The sequence below is a fragment of the Ambystoma mexicanum genome, chromosome 4q (assembly GCF_040938575.1).
Source record: "Ambystoma mexicanum isolate Mex_15411 chromosome 4q, UKY_AmexF1_1, whole genome shotgun sequence".
In the NCBI taxonomy this organism is placed as follows: Eukaryota; Metazoa; Chordata; class Amphibia; order Caudata; family Ambystomatidae; genus Ambystoma; species Ambystoma mexicanum.
This window is the reverse complement of record NC_090928.1, coordinates 686,218,016-686,234,222: the sequence shown is the minus strand read 5'-3', so window position 1 is coordinate 686,234,222 and position 16,207 is coordinate 686,218,016. Positions and strand designations below refer to the sequence as shown.

Below are 16,207 nucleotides of genomic sequence, written 5' to 3'. Positions count from 1 at the left end.
CTTTGAGTTGTGCGGACTGAATAAGCGAGATTGAGTGCGATTATGCTGTGCGGCGTCCGTTGATGTACGTTGTAACTCCCTGTTTTAGATAATTGATATTAAAGCAGTTAAACCACTTTGCCTTCTTCCTGAGTTGGTTTATTTGTTGTAAGAGTTACTCTGCATCCCATCTACTGCACAATATGCCACTTATTTAAAGGCCATAAGCCAACACAAACATAAACACTGCAATGCTCTTGACACAAAACACCTAGAAAAGCGCCCTCATGCATATGTTAGGGTTCTTCCACTCTACACACATCAACACAAGAGCAAAATTAACTTGCCATCCCACTAATTAAACCCATCCACCCTCTTTCAGTTGTTACAGAGTGCATGTGCACTATGCAAATGGTGGTTATGTACTATGTAATTCCTAATAACATAACATGGCAGATTATAGGCAAGGGGAATGTAGTCACACCACTTCTCAAATGATTTAAAGACAGCTTCAGTGATTGACCTGCTTTTATGAGCTTGGTATTTAGTCATGCGTGTAGAGTTTTTACTGTTTTGCTAGTATTTTAGGTTATCCCTTTGATGCTGTTTTATGATGTGTGCATTTTGCACAATATAATAAACACAATAAAAAAAGAAGCTTCTTGAAAACAACTCAAGTACTAAATAATGTCGAGGAAAATGCACTTGAGTAAAAACACTCAGTGAAAAATGTTCATGAGGAAAATGTACTTGAGGAAGTATCAGAAAGTAATTTCCTTTGGTTTGCTGTCCTTGACTAGAAAAAGGAGCAATTCCCCCAAAATCCCATAATATGCCATTTCAAAGTTACGCAAACGAGATGTCCTTGTATTTGTTTCATTCTTGGCTACAAAGCGAACGCAGCAGTAGGAGGTCACCACTGAGGGCCTGCAGTCGAATCAGCAATCTCCTTGGCAGGTGCGCTACTGGGAGTAAGAGCCGTGGCACCATCGCTGATCTAGGTGAGTCCAAGCCAAGTCTTCCGCTGAGCGATGGACTAACAAGGTACAGGTTTGCAATAAGAGCATATGTTTTCCTGTTAGCTCATTAAACAACCCTGGAAGCAGTGTACGTATACATTTCAGGCTGCAGCACCAGTGTGGTCAATGTGAAATCCTGAATAGACACATGTTTGTTGTACACAAAACAATGGCAGCATCGCCTGCTTTCCGTGAGAAATCCGCCATCTTGTTGTGATTGACTTTTGCAGCGAACATAGATCATTCGGCACACTTCCTTGGTGGGAATTCATGGTTGCGTGGACCTTTCTTCATCTGAGGTACTTTGTTCCTTTCCAAAGACTAAGGGCCTGATTAAAATAACGTTTTCCTTTGGGATTGCGACCATTATAAAACGCCTCTGTGAATCAGGCCCTAAAGCTTTCTCTGAAAGATTAGACACTTACAGGTCGATTTATTTTATTATTCCCTGCATCCATTTTCTTTCATTCCACGTACTTGCACCGAATCCTTTCCTGATTCTCTCTTGACATATAACTCCCTGGTGTTCCATATTTGATATTTAACGTTTAAATCATACCAACCTTTTTCTCTGTCGTGCCTCTCTTCTGAAGAGAAGCCTCGCGCTTGGCACTACCCCTTGCACCAATGGTGAATAGTTTTATGAGTTTAAGAAGTCATTTTTCCCGAGCTGAGCTAAATCTTGATGTTGGGTCCAAGAATCACTTGAGAGCGCTTTATGAGTGGTAACCATGCTTCAGGCCTCTGTTAATTAGAACTATCAGCAGCCATTAACAAGGTACTGCAGAGTTACACAGGTATGGTCTGAGGTGTGGGTGGCACAAATATCTGAACCTGTTTTGATAAATACTAATTTAAATGAGATCAAGATGGAGCTTCAAAACAGGGTACGGACAGAAGTTTATTTTATCTGGCATTACTAAATCTTTTATGCACGCATCCAAAGAACACACCAAGCCAATTATAATATGAGCCATTAGTACCCGGCACGCGCGGCTGAAGAGGAATACTGTGTGGTGATTGGCTCATTTGCGAGCCATACCACACGGTATTCCCGTCCACGCCGTGCATGCCGGCTACTCTGTTCCCTTGCGAGGGGCGTGGCAGCCCCTCAGCCAATGAGGAGGCTCAAAACAGGGCAATCCCCGCTCTGAGCCTCCCCATGGCTCCTTCGTCCCCCGCAGGGGGACTCAGGTAAGATTTTTTTTTTCCCCAAGCCTTTCCTCCCTCCTCCCTGGTCCTTCCTACCTCCCCACCCCACTTACCTTCTATCCCGCGGTCTCCGGCAGGGGACGATGGAAACCTCCAGCTGCGTGGAGACTCGGAGCGGGGCCATCCCTGCTCCAAGCCTCCACATGGCTGGAGGCTTCCATCGCACCCCGCCGGAGACCGCGGTACATTTTTTTTTCTTCCTCCCCATCCCCTCCCTTCCGCCCTCCCGACCCCACTTACCTTCTTTTTTCTTCTGGTCTTGGAAGCGAATGCGCTGGGAACACTTCTGTTCCCAGCGCGTCCTCTCCCGATGGCCACCATGGAAAGGGAAAACGGACTACGTTTTCCCTTTCCATGGCAGTGGCCATTTTTTTTTCTGTTTTTTTTTTTTTTTGTTCCAAAACATGTTTCGGAACAGAAAAAAATGCCATTACCACCCCGATCCAACGGGCCGGGGTACTAATGGCAATAAGACTCTCGGCAGTGGGCCAATACCGCCGCAGGTAATTCCCAGGGGCTTCGTTAAGGCCCTCGCTACGCTCAGGCCTATAACTACAGCCCGGGCATTACCTTGGGCGGTATTGGCCCACCGCCTCAGGTCTTATTGCCACATTACTTTTCCAATAAAAAACCATGTCAACTCTATGAAATTACTTTGCGTTGTCTCTAGAGATAACGTTGAGTAATAATGTAGGCAGCTAGCCCGCTTTATGCTCCACCGGGGCCACACTGGTATTGGCAGCACTGTAAGCCCTTTCCTTCAGCCACTGGCCAAACACAGAGCAAAACAATACCCCACAGCGTGCATAGCCGAGAACTTGAGGCGTTGTCCGGGAGCAGTGTGGTTTGGTACTGCTTTCAGGGCAGTACTGTGGACTAACGATGCAGCCATGAGAGCAGGATTGATGGACAGTTTGGAAGTGCTTAGAGAGAACTTGAAAGTAGGTTATTCAGCAAGTGGTCTTCTTTCGATCGAATTGCTGGGATGTGCTTAGAGAATTCATCCTTTCTTGCCAGGTATGCTGATGATTTTCCAGCTATATTTCCTTGTTTGTAAAAAGAGCAGCCATTTTCTTTTAGAAGTCTTGCCTTAGCAGTATGCAGTTCATTCAGTTCAAACCTGGCCTTATTAAGAGAGGAGGGGGTTAGATGTCTCAAGGTTCCTCTGTCCTGATGTTCAAACCTCTTGTTTATGGTTTCAAGTGCCACTGCTTAATCCTGTCCCTGTATATCTTGATCCTCTAACCAGTCTCTATGAGCACTCCTCTGGTTGTAGCTTTTGTAGAGACCCATACCACTTGTCATTCTGGGCCAGATATTCTGAGATGGTTCCTTCCAGCGAATTGATATCAATTATTCTGTCATGGAATTTAGGAAGCTTCTGTTTCACAAATTTGTTTCAGACATGATAAGAAGTCGATGTTAGTGTTATTGTTTTAACACATTTTCTATTTTGCATGTCAAATACTCTTCTCTCTTTTCAATCCAAAAACTTTAATAAAATGACATTCTTAAAAAGTGACTACAAGACGGCTGCAGAAAATAGTAGATGGGAGTTATTCCCTTTACTATTTCCATGGCTGGCTGCCGAAGGGCCTGCATGAGGAGGTAGGGTCTTGAGCGGAGAACATAGATAGGTAATTGGGGGCAACGGGGCTGCAATATAGGATTTTTGGAGGATTGTGGGATGGCAGTGCTGGATACCTGAAGGGGCGAAGAGGGAATACAGTGCCCAGGGCACTACCAACCAAACAAATGGTGTACTTGCGGAAGAGTCGCAGGCCGCCAGGAAGGAATATTGGCAGCGTTAGCCTGTGTTGAGGGCCAGCGGATTGGCTGGCGTCTCTCGCAGGGGTGGTAATGAGGGAAGAAATGTGCATGGAACACTAGCCATATCTACTCAGTTACCTCTGGCGATGGTTTTCAACGAAGGTTAGCCTATCTGAATTGTCTTTAAATGAGGGACAATTTGCGGTGAACTTCAGTGCACAATCTGGTATCTAGAAAAGGAGCAGTGTAAGCACATCCTTAAAGTGTTCCCTTAAAGAAAGGTGTGATCAAACAATGAAAACATATGAACACTCCGAGATAATGCCTCATATGGGCCATCAGATGTTATATGCTCATAGCATTAAAAAAAACGGACTCATGAAAAGAAATAGAGTTTGAAGGCTAACCGATATGTCCAACACAAATGCAATGCGGGGATGGGAGAACTTAGCAAACCACGTGAATGTCGTATATTTCGAGCCATCGCATGCCTATTGCGGGAAGTCTGGCTGTTCACTGCAGTGGTGCACACCGTGGTGACCCCCTCCCCCTTATAAACATGGAAGTGATGGCAGCACGGTCTCCTTCGTGGTTATTGGTTCTTTTTTTTTAGTGAAGTCAGATGTCCGCTATCTCTAGGGATCTGGTTCCTTATCTTTGGGAGAAGATGTAAGGGTCTTCTGAAATGGGCCCCAATAACTAGAAATCAGCACGGTCCATGTGGCGGATGTGAGCGCTGCTGCATAATGCGCACGCGCATCCATAGGTGAGGGCGGCCATTATTGCAGACCACACACGCCCGCATGCTGAATTTTTCGCCTAACTTCACACATCTAGTCACGATTGTGTGACTGTTCATCTGGAGACGTGTTCAAGTTGCGCCCCTTGCGTGATTTTCCCTTTGTGGGAATGAACATTTGTGCAAGAGCAAGTGAAAACATTTTTTTGTGGCTCAGAACCGAGCTGAAAATGCTAATTTTATGTACACCATAGTCACACTTATGACTCTCTGGTCAGAACATTAATAATCTTTTTCCCTGGTCATGTGACCGCTGGGGAACCTTTGGATAGCAGCACTTCCGTGGCCGGGAAATGAAAATGAGAACTGAAAAGAAACCAGCAACACCAAATCAGAAAAAGGTGTGCTGTGCACACAATGGTTGTGCAGAGACACTGGGAATCGAATAACATGTTGTTTTGACCACCTACCAGTTCTTCTGGGTGTTCCGCCTTGTCCAGGGGTGTTGGATTGACAGCTGGTAAGAGAAAAAAATAGAAGTAGTCATATAGAGGTTATAATACCCAACAATCTTACAAGTTAAGCAAATTTAGATGCCGACATTTTGTTACATTTCAGAATTGAGGCAGGCATGTCTCTTATTGGATAGGATAACTCAGGGGTAACGTGCTTGCCTGGGAAGCAAAACGACACAAAGCACCATAGGTTGGATCCCGGTTCTGCGCTTAGAAACCTCTTGGCATTAAGCGCGTTATAAATAACCTATCATATCATATCAACATGTATATAGAGTATTGGCTACCAAGAAGTGCAAAGCAGAGGATCTGTTATTAGGAAAGGTTCAGGGGAGAAGAATACTTTGAAAGGTCGTATGGAAAGACGAGAGGGCGTAAGTGGCTCAAATGTTGGTTGGACAGCTTGAGAGCCTAGTCTTTAAATGAGCGAAACCTCGGGATGTACAGTGGGTGGTTAGTATGAACTGAAAGGCAGCATGGAGTGAACATTTAGGGATGTGCAGGGAAGTCTTGCAAGGCAGGTGAGGATGGATCAAGCCATGAAAACGTGAACAGGAGAGAGTGCAACTGGAGACAAGAGTAGGGGACAGTGAAGAGGTGAGCAGGTGGGGAGAGAATAAAGAGGAGACAGAAATGGAAAACAAAATCAAGAGTTCTTGAAAGAAGAAATAGGGTGGCTGATTATAGGTTTTTATATAGCACTTTGTTTTGGTTTCCTCCCTCTTCTAAGTGCTGTAATATTTAATAGTACTACCCAATGTAACAGCCCTGAATGTATCGGACTCGTGAGGATGAAGAACCGACTCGGCTTTGTCCAGATTCGGACCGGCAGGCTGAACACAGTTGACTGAGAAAAGCATTTATCTCGCTGAACTATCTTACCTGCACAGAATTGATACCCTTGAGCGATGATTAGAGTGTGGGCCAGGGTTTTAGGAGCTTGATCAATCAGAAGAGACCTCCTTATTTTCTGAATGCCGGGTTGGGTAAGAGTGGAGTGTGTTCCAGGCGCCAGTGAGGAATGAGACAGTTACAAGTAATTGGGGCAGGGGCTGGGGGAGGGATGGAAGTTTTGGGGGAGGGGAAGGGCGCGCACACATATTTACCTGTTGCTCGACAGGGAAAATGGCAGCCTCCTGTTGCTCAGGGAGTTCATAACACAGGAATTACTGTGAATGAATGTTTGATTTTAATTGTTGACAGTTAAATACAAACTTAATAGATTAATTTCCTAGTTGCGTACCCAAACCCTTATCAGTGATATATTTGTCTTCTTTCATTAATTGAAATGCCAACTTAAAAACACTATAGAAAAAAGTAGCTAGCGGGTAAAACTATGTTAGAAGCCATGAAAAGGGTAGCAAAGGTTATAAAGCGTGGGCGTGACAGAAAAAGAGCAAAAGCTAGTGTCACTGGGAAGAACGCATTTATGATACTACAGATAATCAAGGTTCTTGTTTTGCAAGATCATTTTCAAGGCATAATGGTAAAAAAGGATGCAACAACTGACTAATGTATTCCTATACAAATAGATCAGGTCAGGAAAATGGCGCTATGAACCATGATGTCTAAATCTATGGCTACGGCATGGCGAAATGCCAAAATAAATAATAATTATGATGGAGGCAAAAGATCTTGACCTCTGCTGAACTAAATATTATTGCCTGGGTGAATTCCTAAAAGTTGAAGAGGTAGTATATTGATTTCTTATTTGTTTTAAAAAGGGAAAGGAAATTATGAGACCAAAAACAATATAGATTGATCTTTCTTAATAGTATATCAAGTGAAAGAAATGTTGGGCAAACATTTACTCCTGACGTTAGAAAGTTGGGTTAGTTGGGTTAGTAAAACAAAGCACTTAACCCTGATTGGTTTCATGTGGGTCTGTTCAACACGGATGAGTGTTGCACAGTTGCCTATACGGATTGAAAGTGCACTACAACGGCAAACAAACACCACTGTTTTGTCATTCTGTTGACCTAAAGGCCTCATTTTATAAGACACCCTTTCTGTCTACCTTTCCAGTGCCACATTCAAGAACTGCCATCATGAGGGTTGAGCAAATAGGTCATCATGGGTAAGGGTGGTAAATAAGATGTGCGCTCTGTTGCCATTATTATTTCATTTCGTTTTATTCAAACTTCTAAGATTTCTTTTGCCAAAACCAACTTGTTTACAAATATTCCAAAAACTAAAGTTCATTGCCGATGGGACGATACCGTTATCTATTCATGCATCTCTTTAAACCTTCAATGACAGCATTGGATTCAGAAAGACAAACAGGTTCATAAACTAGAAAGTTATACAGTAATAAGTAGAGTATTTTTCCCCAAAAATAAAATAAAAATTATAGAATAATACAAATTGTAAAATTGTACTATAAATCCAGTATATTAACACATATTGGCATTTTTTGATACTTCGGTATGGTTATTTCTTCCATTGTGTCAGGAGAGATTAATTTTGAAGCACCCCTAAGAAAGTGTATCAACGTACAATGGGCCTCATTCCGAGTCAGCCGGTCTGTTAAAAACGTGCTGGTATTCGTGAATACCAGCACTTTACCGGGCCGGCCGACTACGGTTTCTCCGGTGGGGCCCCTGTGCTACCTAAGCCAGATGCCCTACTGGCAAAAAAAGCCGTCATTACCAGCACCGGCAATGCCGGTGCCGGTAATGATGGCAAATCCCCTCATGTAGTCCTATGGGACTCCATGAATGGGGATTTATACCGTCCCTTTGTTTTCTAACCACAGCAATCATGAATACAACAATTGTTTAATTTAAAAAAAAAAAAAAACACTTCTCTGCTCTCTGCCACTAATTAAGCAAAAGCCACTGTAATAAAAGCTACCAGCAGGTGGCTTTTGTTTCATTACTGCCACAAGGGCAGAGAATAACACAATCACAGGAGGCTCATCCATTTCACAAAAAGGATGCCTCCTAGTGCTTGAAATTAAAGGGGTTTAAACATTATTTGCTCAAAATGTTACATAGGAATTTTCGTTCAAAAGATGTTTAACATATGTTTTTGATTATTGGCCATCTTTTAAGACAATAACATTTTTGAACACACTATCTCTTTAAGAGGCTAATGTTTGTAGTGTATTTCAAAATAAATCAGTTTACTCTAAAGATGGCAGCTATTTTGGAAGGGATTTTAATGGCAATAAATGTTAGATTTAAAGTTATTTTAACCAAGTGCCGAAATGAAGAAACAATTGTTTTTAAATGGATGCAAAGTTCTTTAAAGTTCTCAGTTTTTGAATCTGGACTGTATTACCAAAAATGCTTTAGTCGGACATTAAGAGTTTAGAAGTAGTGTGTGAAGTGAGAAATACATATAAGTGCATGCAAGAGCATGTGATTAGAAAGGCTTCATGGAGCTTCTTGAGAATGGTTTAGGGATTTACAGGTAGCCATGTAAACGCATTTCAGGTTCAAATGATAAACTGGTAGGCCAAAATGCATTCTGCCCCATGGGTGCCCATGATTCCCTAAGAGAATGTGTTTATTTATTTGTTTATTATGCGTCAAAGCCCGCTGGCATCTGGGCGCACATTAACACCAAGGACATATCCCAACAAGACCTTGGGCCTCATTACACGGTAGGTGGTGAGCCAGGGTGCTATTAGCGCCATGGCTCATGCCGGTAAAATACCGGCACCGCCTTGGTGGAAAGGGGATTTACCGCCCCATTCCAAGGTTGGAGGGGCGGTAAATCCCCCTTCCACCATTGCCCTTCCCCATTCCCATTTCTGCCCCATAGGGCTCTATGGGAATGGGGAAGGCGCTAATTACGGCACCGCAATTTTGCGGTGCCGTAATTAGCTCCGAGGTCCCTTTGCGGGTTGGATTTTAACGCCTGCAAAAAGCAGGCGTTAAATCCCCCAACCCGCAAAGGGACCTCGTAGTAAGGCGGTAAGGATTTACCGGTACCAGTATTTTACCGGTACCGGTAAATCCTTACCGCCATCCGTGTAATGAGGCCCAAGGTATCGGAAGGCCATTTAACCAAACAAGGTTTTCTTTAGCCATTTCCAAAATCCTAACATGGCAAGGGTGAGGAGTCGTCATTGTGTTAGGACAGGAACAATTAAAATGGCACCTTTAGGTTTAAATGTGGACTTTGTACACACAGCTTGCATATTAAAAGCCTACATTTTGGAATTGTTGTGTGTTTAACATGCTGAATGTTGAATGTGGTCGCAGCACGTGCAAATGTCTCATTTGACATGTTGTGCTGCAAAACCAAAGCACCACAAGGCCCTTTTTGATGTAAAATCCATTCGTGTGAACGTTAAATTTGCCCCCCCCCCCCACCCCCACGCACAGCTTAATATCCCGGCTGTCAGGCACCCAGCGCCAGCAGCAAGGTAAAATACAGAGATCTCTTCATTTACTGTATATGAACTGTCTTTTAAATGTTCTGTATATTTTTGCCTTTACATTACATAGTATTGCCGCAGATCCTAAATGGCAGCTTCAGGGACTGCAAGGTTTGTTGAATTCCAAACTCTCCGGTCGCAGATAGGCAGACGAGACAGATAACAGGCATGTGAGCACCAGGAATCAGGTTATGAGTGCAAGCGCAGCCAGGTCAGGGTGGTTGCAAAGGGGTTTACACATTGGAAATACTCTGCTAAAGCTCCTCAAGACGTCTCCAGGGAAAGCATGCAAGAAATGAGCCACTGAAGGAAAAAAGACTTGCGAAGGTGATGTTATCTCGGATTCTGAGGGTAAAACCATCCAACAAAATTTGACTTCAACACATTATGGCACTGATTCATGGAAAGGTGCGCATAGATCCCGCAAAGTTTGTGCAGTGAAATTGAATTTGCGTGTCCCTGCAAGCAAAGGTTTTTGTGCTCACTCCGCGTACTCATGGAATGTTTCCCGCAAAGTAACCCTATGACAAGTCGCGGCCGAACGCCCCTGATGTGCACCCCTGCAAAGCAGAACTACCCATTAATACTTACCTGTGCGTGCACCTCGGCCACAAACTCATGAACCCTGGTACTCCTGCGTGAGGTCCCCTGCAACCAGGCCAGCTCCCGGGTGACATTGGATGGCGGCCCCCGTAACTATTAACAGCACCCCGACAATATGCGTACCATTCCTCTGCATGCGATTGCCTGTAAACTGCACCTGCAGCCCACTAGACTGCTTACATGCACCTCTATGTCTGACTGGAACCCCGGCTGTGTGCACACACCCCTAAATCCAGGGCTTTAAGTGGGCCGGGGCCTGCCGGGGCTGGGCCCCGGCAGGCTCCGAAATTTCGTTTTGAGGCGGGGCCCTGCCGGGGCCCACTAATCTCCCCTGGCAGCCCCGGCCACTACACAAAAAGGCATTTTTTTTCTACAGCCTAAAGCTCTCGCTCGTGAGCGAGAGCTTCAGGCTTCAGAAAAAAATGCCTTTTAGCCATAATGGTGGCGCCGCACCTGCGAGGCATCCCTTTAATCAAGTGATGCACGTGGGCCGGCGCCACCATTATGGAGAAAACGTGAGGCCGCTGGAAGCAGAGGCCTTGCATTCTAAATACTGAAGCTCCCGCGGATTCGCGGGAGTTTCAGTCTTTAGGAAAAAGGCCTCTGCTTCCAGTGGCCTCACCCTTTCAGCCATAATGGTGACGCTGCCCCTCCCCAGCTGGCGAGGGGCAGCGCCACCATTAAGGCTGAATAGGCGAGGCGCTGTCCCCTGCCAGGCAAGCCTATACAAAATAAATGCAGAGATCAGCACCCTCTCCTCCATTGGGGAGAGGGTGCTAATCTCTACAAAAGGCTGCCTGGCAGGGGTGCCAGTAGCCCATTGAGCTGGGGCTCGTCAAGGGGGCGTGGCCTAACGGGCCCTGAAGACCCCCGTTGTTAGGCCGCGCCCCTCGATGAGCCCCGGCTCGATTTGTAATGCCACTTAAAGCACTGATCCAACATACGATCTTAACTTTGTGCAGTGATTCCTATGCGCACGTGTCTGTACATCTGCCTTCGGGTGGCGGTTAGAGTGAGATCTTTGCGTGGTCATTTCCCCAACATGAGGTTGCGTGTTCAGATCCATGAAGGGGTTGTCCATACTCATATCTTTCCTTCCTCTGATTAAAGATAGAGTAAAATAATCAGGTGCCATGAAAGAACTGGTGAGCATTTAGAAAACACTGATTTCATAATGTTATCTGTTAATCTATAGAAAACGTGTAATTCAGCTGTACACACAGAGAAATAAAAGGACAGGGCATACAGGGAAAAGACACTTTTTTAAGTTACGTTTACTACATCCAAAAAGGTTCATCTACCAATGTTGGAAATACCAACGTTTGGGTGCAAACAGTTGTCCAGGGGTTAATGAAATGTAAAGGCTACAAAGGTTGGGAATGCCAGTGTTATGGTAGAAACACTGTATTTCCCGAATATAAAGAAAGTGAACACACGGCCGATTAAACCTTAATTAAAGTACCATAATAGAGTACAACACTACTTCGCAACCTTTGCTATACACATCATGTATCTTTGATTGATGCTAGAGTTAAAGTGCGTCTCTTTGTGTTCTGAAAGGGGATGCACACACTCCCCTATTTGGTGTAGAAGTGTCTCCCCCTCGATATTGACTGAGCCTGACTGAGCCTGTTCCAGCCCACCTGACCTTTCATTGGCCGCTGGCTGTTGGTAATGTATATTCCCACTCCCGGATATTGACTGACTCGGGCTAATCCCAGCTGGTCTTCCAGAGGCCTTAGACGGTTGGTGATGTTTCTTTCATCATCCTGGAGACTGACTGACTTGTCCCCCGCCCAATAGGCTTTTCAAAGGTCCCAGGCTGCTGGCAATGTTCTTTCATCATCCTGGAGACTGGCTGACTCGTCCCCAGCCCAATAGGCTTTTCAAAGGCCCCTGTCTGCTGGCAATGCTTCTTTCATCATCCTGGAGACTGGCTGACTAGTCCCCAGCCCAATAGGCTTCTCAGAGGCCCCTGGCTGCTAGCAATGCTTCTTTCATCATCCTGGAGACTGGCTGACTTGTCCTCAGCCCATAAGGTTTTTCAAAGGTCCCAGGCTGCAGGCAATGTTGCTTTCATAATCCAGGAGACTGGCTGACTCGTCGCCAGCCCAATACGCTTTTCAAAGGCCCCTGGCTGCTAGCAATGTCTCTTTCATCGTCCTGGAGACTGGCTGACTCGTCCCCAGCCAAATAGGCTTTTAAAAGTCCCAGGCTGCTGCCAATGTTTCTTTCATTATCCTGGAGACTGGCTGACTCGTCCCCAGCCCAATAGGCTTTTCAAAGGCCCCTGGCTGTTGGCCATGTTTCTTTCATCATTGTCTCGGGAGGATAGTTCAGTGGCAACGTGCATGTCTTGGAAGCAAGACGACACGGAGCAACACAGGTTCGATCCCCGGGTCTGCGCTTAGAAACCTCTGGGTATTAAGCGCGTTATAAATAACCTATCATATTATATCATCCTGGAGACTTGCTGACTCGTCTCCAGCTCAATAGGCTTTTCAAACACGCGTGGCAAAGTCTGTGGCTCTTCCATCTGTAGCATGCACGTGCTGCTATCCCTTTCTGCAGTTTCACTTCTGCCATATATTTCTGGGACTGTTGTATTTTAAGCTAATCACCAGTGTTAGCATTTGAAGCCGCGTGTGTTGCTGTTTACTGAGCTCTGCTGCACAGGTCACACTTTAAGATTTATAGATATAGTTTTCCTCGTGTACACATTAATATCTCAACTTTGCCTGGTGTGTGCCAACAATAACAATTGTTTAGCAAATGCATCCAGGAAGTGTGTTGATTTTGCAACTCGAGAAAACCCAATGCCTGAAAACAAGCTTTTAGTCACAAGATTGTACAGATTCCCCTGAGATCCGTCAGACAGCTCTCAAAGAATCACCGGTATTTCAGCTCTATTTCATGCTTTTCCTTTAGTCATCCTAATGAAACTGGCAGATCCGACAAGAAGAAGGCGGCTGAATCGTTTTCAGAGGTAGCTTTGTGTATATATATATGTGTGATGAATCACATTCCAGGGTAACAGTGGTCCAGGGGTGAATATCGGTTTTTAAACCATCAACCATCCCCACACCTCTAGTACATCAGAAGGGATCCGAACACAAGTCAATTATAAACCTCCTTGTCCAATTTTTAGTAATTTGAATGGAACAGCAGGCTTATCTCTACAAGGTCGTGCTGGTTAGTTGTAACACAGCGAAAATGCAACTATTACCCAATGATAAAAGGGACTGTCCAGTCAAGGTTGTATACAAATATCTACTTTATTATTATTACAACAGACAATTCTAGCACGCTACAAAATACAACCCACCCTGTAAAGGAACACAGAGGACAGACAGTTTCACGAAGGAAAGGGATGCACTCTGGATGCTGACAGGAGGGTAGTTGGTAAAGTAATCAGTCCTACTGTTCCAGGTTATTGGTTTCAGCACCAAGGGGCAAAGGGTCGTAACTGTCTCTAGGGGCTTCCAGAGAAGGACCAGGGGGGCAGAACCACAATGTACCTGGTGCTTAAGAAGTTCTTGATGCTCGACCGCATCAAGGTGGTTCCAGGGCGCAGAGCAGTTCCTAAAACAGAGTTTGAGGGGGGAGACAGCTGTGGGTATCAGGCGGCAGGCAGTTCGGCAAGCGAGGTGGGAAGGACTGCTGCAGGCTAGCCAGCGTGGTGACTAAGGGCCAAGAATCGTTGTCTCTGTGCTGGTTGGTGGATCTGGAGCGCTGGTCGAGAGGTGGCTTGGACGGCTCTGGTGACTGTGGCGTGACAACAGTCCGCAGTGCAGCCAGATTCGAAGGCTCGACTATCTTAAAAGATGGACACTGGTTGATGCTTGAGTGACACTCCTCTTAGCTTCTTCACATGGCTCATGTTATCAGGCAGATGGCCCAAAGCTCAGGAGAGTGTTTGCAGGCAACAGCCTTGTCCTTAGTTCAGATACTCTCCGGCACTTCCCACCTCAGAAGCTTGCCGGCAGAACCTAGCAGGGCACGCTGTGTGCTGACTGGGTACCGGTTCTGGAGCTGCTGGACGGGTCCTTTGAGTCCGCTATCTCCCTCTGTTCCCTAGACGAGGTTTAGAGGAGGGATCTTGCTTCCCTCTTGGAACTCCTGCCCATCCTTCACTGGCGTAAGATGTAAGGTAGACTGTACTTTCAGCTCGGGTCCAAATGAATCCTTCTTCTTACTCCTTTGAAAGTCGTCGGATGATCTGCTAAGTGAGGGGTTCAGCCCTCCTTTAAAGCCAAATGGGCCCCAGTGATTGTTGCAGGCTAAGCCTACATTAATGGACCAATCCTGGGTCCCAACCAACAATCTTCTGTTATGCATGAGGTCAGGACCAGAGTGCTCTGCAACAGAAAAAGGTAAGGGGTGACAACATATACCTAAGTCACACCCATCTTCCTGCCCGCTTTAGATCAAAGTGTCTCTCTCGTTAACTGAGCCCTCTGTGAATCTTGATTAAAGCGCAGGTCTCCCTTGAAGTTTGTGATGAGAGCAGACTTCCTGTCTCCCCCAAATCACATACTTCTCCCCTCTCAAAGGGGTCAGCTCTGCAGGGGTTTGCCTACAGTAAATAGTGGACCCAGACATGCATTTCACTCCCTTTCAAACAGAGGGGAGGGAACTAGCTTCAAGTTGACACATTGCATAGCAAAGGGTTGTTAGCCTCGCCTTCCTGATTGCACCCTGATTCCTGAGGGTTTAAGTGTGCAACGCAAATGTAAAAAATAAATTAAATAAAAGAAATAAATAAATTCCTGTTGTCTGTCCGGCAACCACACCTCTGCTCCAGGCTTTCCTTAATTATTCCTCATTAGTATGCACTACCACCAGCCGGATTAGGCAAAGGAAAAGCAGATCCATGGGGCCTTTGATATTTAAATTAGGCTGCACATGGCTGGAGGAAGGTGTGCCTTCCCCCTTCTTGGGATGCTTTGATGTACCTGTGGATGTCACATTCCAGTTGAATATGACAGCGGAAGGTAGTGCCTGTAGGCTGTGTCTTCCCAAAGTACACGTGACTAAGCGTTTCGTGCGGTGAGCAGAGGAGATTTGTGTGTAATGGTCTCGCACATTTCCAGAGGCTGATCTCCCATCATTCATTTTCACTTATCAAAAAAACCAAAAAAGCCCAGGTGAGCGCACACTCCCCGTGTGGATGGTCGAATTCCTCACAATATGTGTACGTATATATGTATAGCCTGCTGTCTGAAAACTGATATGCCACAACTGGATCCAGTAGAAAACATTTCTTAGGTGTCAACTGGAAATTCCATTAGCATCAGCTACTCACAACCGACATTCAACCCCATTAGATATCGGACCTCTGGAGGAAATTCTGTGTGAACCTAAATTGTTAACGGGTTGCACTCTTTCATCTAATGTGTGCTTTTGTGCTGCCTCGCACAAAAGCCATGTTCAGGATTAATTGGCTTTCATAAAAAGGAAAGACTACCTTTCCAAAGTGGGGGGGGGCAGACTTTAAACAGAAAGTGATTGATAGCTATTATTCTCATTTAAACCTAGTTTTATTTTCAATTTCAAAAACATATTTTTGTGCTCAATCCAAATGTTGTTTCCTTAATTTTTAAATCGTCTTCGTATTAATGCAAGGCACCATATAACATGCAGCATATTAAAACAGTGTTGCTGCTTAGGCCATCGCCAGGTAGCCAGATATACAAGTCTGGTTTCATTGAAGACCTGCAGCTCTCTAACAAAACAGCATCTCGGTATGAATCACAGTTCCTTCTGTTGGAACATTTCCAAAGGGTTCCTACTGGATTCAGGTGCTAGCAGATGGATTTTTGTATATCTCTTGAACCCGTGTGAAGAATGTTACAGTGGCGTTAGTTGTCACTTCCTGTGCACTGAACTACCCTCTTCACTCTTTCCCTTTGTCCCCGCCCTTCTTTCACTTGCTACTCACCTCTCGCTTCCCCTCACTCCTCATCACCTCTCTTTCCCTTTG

General features: G+C 45.2%; 1 protein-coding gene across 1 annotated transcript in view; it reads right to left on the bottom strand.

Moving 5' to 3' along the window:
- CHGB (chromogranin B) overlaps nucleotides 1–16,207 on the bottom strand; it is a 318,820-nt gene that overhangs the window by 202,100 nt on the left and 100,513 nt on the right. The window contains exon 2 of the mRNA XM_069608269.1: nucleotides 5,190–5,236. Within this exon, the coding sequence (XP_069464370.1) occupies nucleotides 5,190–5,236 (47 nt within the window). The remainder of the gene's footprint in view (nucleotides 1–5,189; nucleotides 5,237–16,207) is intronic.